This window comes from Cryptosporidium hominis (genome assembly GCF_000006425.1).
Source record: "Cryptosporidium hominis TU502 chromosome 7 CHRO017005, whole genome shotgun sequence".
Lineage (NCBI taxonomy): Eukaryota > Apicomplexa > Conoidasida > Eucoccidiorida > Cryptosporidiidae > Cryptosporidium > Cryptosporidium hominis.
This window is the reverse complement of record NW_667455.1, coordinates 39,273-45,676: the sequence shown is the minus strand read 5'-3', so window position 1 is coordinate 45,676 and position 6,404 is coordinate 39,273. Positions and strand designations below refer to the sequence as shown.

The 6,404-nt window shown below is 29.8% G+C and overlaps 4 protein-coding genes across 4 annotated transcripts; 2 read left to right on the top strand and 2 right to left on the bottom strand.

The window, feature by feature from the left end:
* Nucleotides 1–51: 51 nt before the first annotated feature.
* On the top strand, nucleotides 52–516 carry Chro.70054 (hypothetical protein). Its single annotated transcript, XM_663279.1, has 1 exon — nucleotides 52–516. The coding sequence occupies one exon, from the start codon at nucleotides 52–54 to the stop codon at nucleotides 514–516; it is 465 nt and encodes a 154-aa protein (XP_668371.1).
* A 782-nt stretch (nucleotides 517–1,298) lies between these two features.
* Chro.70053 (hypothetical protein) lies at nucleotides 1,299–2,342 on the bottom strand. The annotated part of the gene is made up of 1 exon (XM_663278.1): nucleotides 1,299–2,342. One exon carries the CDS (start codon nucleotides 2,340–2,342, stop codon nucleotides 1,299–1,301), a length of 1,044 nt encoding a protein of 347 aa, XP_668370.1.
* Nucleotides 2,343–3,186: 844 nt separating this feature from the next.
* Chro.70052 (hypothetical protein) lies at nucleotides 3,187–4,344 on the top strand. Its single annotated transcript, XM_663277.1, has 1 exon — nucleotides 3,187–4,344. The coding sequence occupies one exon, from the start codon at nucleotides 3,187–3,189 to the stop codon at nucleotides 4,342–4,344; it is 1,158 nt and encodes a 385-aa protein (XP_668369.1).
* Nucleotides 4,345–4,427: 83 nt separating this feature from the next.
* Nucleotides 4,428–6,167, bottom strand: Chro.70051 (hypothetical protein). Its single annotated transcript, XM_663276.1, has 1 exon — nucleotides 4,428–6,167. The coding sequence occupies one exon, from the start codon at nucleotides 6,165–6,167 to the stop codon at nucleotides 4,428–4,430; it is 1,740 nt and encodes a 579-aa protein (XP_668368.1).
* Between the last annotated feature and the right edge of the window lie 237 nt (nucleotides 6,168–6,404).

Here is a 6,404-nt window from a genome sequence, read left to right as displayed (position 1 = left end):
TTTTTAAAGCCGAGATGCACATGTGTAAAGATTGCTGCTGCTGCACTATCAATGGATGTTGATCAAATTGAAAGTAATGAAACTCCTAATGATGATTCAAACTGCTCAGCATTAATTAATAGAATAGAAAAAAAATCATTACATAATAAACTAATCGACCTAAAAAACGAACTTAATGAAATTTTAATTTTATATCCAAATGGCATATTATTAAGTTTATTAAAGAGATTCTACAATAGATATTGGGGAAAAAAACTTTCACCAACAACTTTTGGTTATACACATATTTCAACTTTATTATTATCAGATGAGCTAAAAAAAACTTGTAGATTATATTTTGATTCATTAAACCATGTAATTGTTCAATCAACTCAATTCAATATTCCAGAAAATGTCAGACTTTTAGAAGAAAAGAAATTTCAAAAGAAAACCTCTTTTTTGAATTCTGACCTTTTTGTTCCCATTAGAAATATGTCAGATATTTCTTTTGAGTATATGAGACTATTAAATAAATAGTTTTATTTTTTTTTTTTATTAAAGAAAAAAAAAATAAAAAATGGTGTTAGCGCCAAAACTTGACTTATTAATTCAATTATATTTTGCATGTAAGAATGCATGCAGAATTTAATGAAGAATCAATTAATCTGTTCCATCTATATTAAACTTTGAATTAGAATATATTTAAATATAAAACAACAAGAGATGATTAACGAATATGATAATGATTTAAATAGAAATTAAGCATGAAAATCAAGCCCAATAAAATCAAATTAACGAAATGGTGAAAGTTTTTTTTTAAACTAATGACTAAAATTTGGATTATTATTGGTAGTCTTTTAGTTTTGAGAGAAATTTCACACTATTATTTATTATTTTTTTTTTATCATTAAAGTAAAAATTAAATATGTAATTTTGATGGTGTATTTCATAGCTTTATTTAAGACTTTGGATGTGCCAAATTACTCCAACTTACTTTAAGTTGTGAAAGAAAAAATGTAGTACTCATTGAAATAATTATTACACGTAATTCCACCATCAAATCCCTTTATTATCCTAGATTTTGAATTTTAGTGAAAGCGATAAATAAAATATTGAAATACCATGCCACCAAATAATAAATTTTATTTTATTTTATTTAGAAAAAAAAATGAAAATGGTGTATTTAACACATTTAAATACAGCAACACATACATTTTTAGAAAAAAAAATGGAAATCTTAGATTCTTCTCATCCTTTTTGATGATGATATTAGTAACAGAATTATTATATCTTCAGGCGTGGAGTAAATCTAATATTCATTAAGCAATAATAGCTGGAGAAGAATATGCTGTTGGACGTTTTAATGCACTAGCGAAGTAAGCAAAATCATCTGGTGAAATATTTCGGATTTCCTCAGATGTACACAATTTGAATACGTTTGCTTTAATGCATGAACATTTATCTTGGTCTAATATTGAAGTTGCAAGCCAGGATTGGAAAGATAATCTTTTACAATCTTCATCGCAAAGTTCATTATTTGCAACAGGAATATTCTGTGGTAAAAACCATCCCTTTCTTAATGCAGAATTGTACAAATTCTCCATTCTCATAGAACTTTCTTCATTTAATGAAAATGTGACAGGATATGCTGCTTGAGAAATAAAATCTACAACAAATCCTAATCCTCTATCATTAACTCTATCCAAATCTTGTGGGCAATTCTTTTGATGTGGTCCCCCACGTATAATATTTTTGGCTTGCTCTACAAGTAAAAACATCATGCAAGAGTACTCTGGTGGTAATCCTTCATGTGGATCCAATAATTTATCAACAGATTCTTCATTTCCAGATAAAATAACCATCATTGCGTTAGATGAACGTATTGTATCTAAAATAGTATTTTGGGTTGCATCTACCAATCCATCTTGATCATTATCTAAGACACTTGCTAATAATTCTGTTAAATATGATAATTTATCGTCTGGTACTCTATAATCACCAAGTATATGAATTCCAAAAGCAGAAGTAAACTTTGTTAATCCTGCTCTTGTGAATCCTGATTCTGGGATCGTAGATGGTTTTATATAAACTTTGTCATCTCTTGGTTGAGATGCAAAAACTTCTGAAGGGAATACTGCGTTTTCACAATTAGGCTCATTTTGTAGTGATTTCATTGATAATAATTCTTCTGAAGCTGATTGATTGTTTGATTTCAATGTATGTGTAGCCTTAGTAGTTGATGTTGTAATAATTGAATCTGAATGACCATGCTCTCCTGGATTTCTTACATTCAATGTGGGTGCTCCTCTAACCACCAAAATGATTATTGAAATTATATATAATACGTTTTGACAGAACTTCATTTTGACCACAAAATTCCGGCAATTGTTAATTTTAATCTTCCCTATTATTAAACTAGTAACAAAACAAACTTCTCTTGTTTTGATTGCTATTTCCTGTTGAAATAGATTTGAAACTTTTGAAATTTATTATATTACTATTAAAATCAAGTGAGAAAAAAAAATGATTCGGTACTTTTTTTCTAAGTCAATTTCTACATATGTGGGGTTGCGAGAAACATGCACTATGTGGACTATTATACCATGCAATTTGTCATATTACGTGGAGATTGCATGCAAGCAATATTGCTTGGCTTTTTTTGATATAAATTAAGTCAAAAATATATATATATATATATATATTTAATGAAATAATATAACTATTAACACTCAAAATTGTTCAGATTTTGAGCCAGATTTTAATTTTTAATTCTGTGATACCTACTAAAATTTATTTAAAAAACAATTTGGGTGTTAAAAATATGATAACTTCCAATATTTCTGTTATTCTGGCTATTTACATTTTGCATGCAATATTAATTTTCCAAATTTTGGCGGGTTGTCTTTTTTTTCTATAATCCAAATTGAGCTGAAAAAAATAATAAATATTTCTGAATTTGCTAAAATACAACATATTATCGAATAATTACGAGAAGCTATTCTATTTTGTCATGAAATGTATGATTAATAATCAGCTATTATCCTATTTTCCCACCCTAATAGTCGCAATACTCTCATTTAATGGGATTCTGAATTAATTGTAATATATAAACAATATTAAAAAAATAAATAAATAAAAGGAGGAACCGCTCTAATTCAAACAATTAAATATAACTAAATCTTTTAGTAAGGTACTTTACGTAGTTTCATGGCAAAATACCATCAAGTTGACTGGGAAATTGTGGGTATATTTGAAGAGGACAGTACCGAAAGTCATTCAAATGAGTTTAAGTTTTTTGATAATCACAATCCCAAAAACAACCTAACTCTGAAGGATATAGAAAGCTGTTTTCTAGATCCTAATAAATATTGCAAAAATTCTTATAATAATAATATTCTAAAAAACAATGTTATTTTAACTAGAAGCTGGGTTTGTAAACTATACATATTATCTGGAATAACAGGCAAAGATTTATCGATTTGTATGGATTATTTAGAGAATCTAATACTAAATAATAATAATTTTTCTCAGCTTAATCGCATATTCTGCTACTTTAAAAATTTGCCATATTTGATTTCTTTTCCATTATCTCAATGCAAATTTGAAAAATATCTTGCTTGTTCGAAAAACAAAGTCCAAAAAAATGAAATAATTGAAAAAGTTAATAATCTAATCGAAAAATGCCTAATTCATTTATTCTCAGACTTTTCTGGAAAACCTAATATTATATTAATAGCAGGTACTTCAGGCAGTGGAAAAAGCACTATAAGCTCTTACTTAGCATCATTTTTAAGAGTCAAATGCGTTATTTCTACCGATACTATTAGACACGTATTGAGATCTACAGAAAAATATAAACACAACAAAGCTCTTAATTGTTCAACTTATGAAGTACATAAATATACCACTACTCAACAAACACAAAAATATAAGGATCAATATTCAGAATCGTCTATTGTGCTTGGATACCTAATACAATCGTCAATTATAGAAGATTATATTTATGAAATTATTAAGAATTTTGTTAATAAAGAAAAAAGTATCATTTTAGAAGGAGTTCATATTACCCCCTCATTGTTTGAAAGAATCCAATCTCTTGCAAATCTTGAAAATGCAAATCTAAGCACTTTTCTAATATATATTCAAGATATTGGAGAACACATACAAAGATTTCAACAAAGAAGCAAGGGAATCCTAAACTCAAAATATCATAACAACATTGACAATATTAGAGAAATTCAAAGTTATCTTGTCAAAACTATTGGAAAACTACCCTCAGTTACTTCTATTGACAACACCTCCAGCAACATTGACAATATTGTTCAAGAGAAAATACTCGAACAGGTTACATTCAAGTTCCTTTAAGGACCTAAATTGATGTATATATATATATATATATTCATACATATACATATATAATTTTACTAATTATTTATTTATAATTCATACTATCGCTCGCTCCCGACCTTCCATATCTCCAGATTATACTTATGCAACAATGAATTTTGTTCATGATTCACTTTTTCCCAAATCGATCCAAAAGCCCTGCAACACACAAAACATATCAACTCCTCCTCCTTTGCGTCCCCACTTTTACTTCCACTCTTTACCTGACCAATCTCCTCCCCTATTGTTCCCTCCGTAACTCCACCATCAGAAACTGACCACATGCACACATTCCGCGCGTCCATACTTTCAGACTCGCATTTGGCGGGAACCGCGCATGCGTTGGCTACGCATGAGCTTTGAACCCCAGGACTTGAGTTTTGGCAAGTCGGAGTTCGTGGCTCGGGTCTTTGACTTGTATAGGTTTCACTCTTTTCGTAAGTTACGTTACTTGAAATATCGAAAAACTGCGTTATCTCCTGTCTTTTTGAGTCGTACCCTTCTTCCACTGAGTTCTTATATATGTTGTTAGTATTCATGTTGCAATTTAGCTGAGACCTTGCAGTTTCAAGAAAAGAGGCCACTCTTATTTCTCTTTCTTTTTTGAGCTTTTCCTGTGAGATTTGTGCTTTTATTTGAAAATCTTCTCGATTATTTCTATCACATATAATTTCGCCGTAAGTTGAGCCGACCCCAACATTCGATAATCGAGACAATTCACCTGAGTTGTAAATAAACTTGAGACTTTGAAGTTCAGGATCAAACTCAAAAAGTGATTTACTTTGGCAATCCATAAAAATACGACTATTCCAGTCCCAAAGAAAATCCAAAGATTTGCAGTAATAAAGTCTAATAGGTTTTTTTGGGAATAAATCTATCCCACTATTATAAAGAGCTTCCCTATACATGTATTCATTCCTCTCATCGCAATTATATTGAAATTCTGAGTTTCTATCTACTGGAACTGGTAAACCATTTGATCTCTTCCAAAAGTTTAAATATCCTTGCAAAACTTTTTCATGAGAAATCGCATTTTCGCCATTTAATCTATCAGAGTTTCTTAAATCATTTAAACTCATTTCTACTGTCTTTAATGTTTTTATCTCAAACTTATCTAATCCTCTACATAATAGTAGTAATGCCTTTACATGGCTTGTACCAACAAATTCTGGAGTTAAATACATTTTTTTACCGTGAGCAAGTTCAAATCCTTTAAAATGTTTAAGTTCCCACTTTAAAGCTCTATATGATGTTAGAGGTGAGGAAAACTGCAAGAAACAAAAACCATTGTTTCCTTCTTCATCTCTAATGTACACTACTCTCCTCAAGAATTCACCAAATTGGTTCCTTCGTCCTACTAAATCCCATATCATCTCTTCGTTTTCAATATCTTTAGAAATTCCCCTTATTATCCAATAACATGTTGATAAATTCATTGTTTGAAAATCACAAAATGGCCTTAATTTATATGCAGGATCACAATATACATATAATTCACTATAACTGTCTCTTGATATTTCCCTCCATATATTACGCTTTGATAGCCTTATAAAGCTTCTTGTAGAGCTTCTAGATGGAAAACTAATTTTGTAAACTTTCTTTTCCCCTCTTTGTATACACAACTCCTCTGACTCTTCTACTAAATTTGGTAATGAAAATCCTAACAAAACACTCCATCTTGAAAATCTATCATATAATCCTTCAAGTCCTTCTGGAGCATTTCTTAATATTGCAATCCAATATAATCGATACTTTCTTCTTAAAACATAACTTGAATCACTCCACTCTTGATCTTCCCCCATTTACTGTTATAAACCCTAATTCCTATTTACATTTTAGTCACTATAAGCCTAACCTCTATTTCTTTTCTTCCTCTATTTTTTCCTCTCCCGTAATTTTTTCCGTCACAAACAAAAAATCCACTTTCACAAACCCCCCTCCTCCCCTCTACAGCAGCATCTCCTAATCATACTGAACCCAATAAAATCATTAAAATCACAAATCTAAAAATAAAAAAAACACAAATCACTAACACCGCT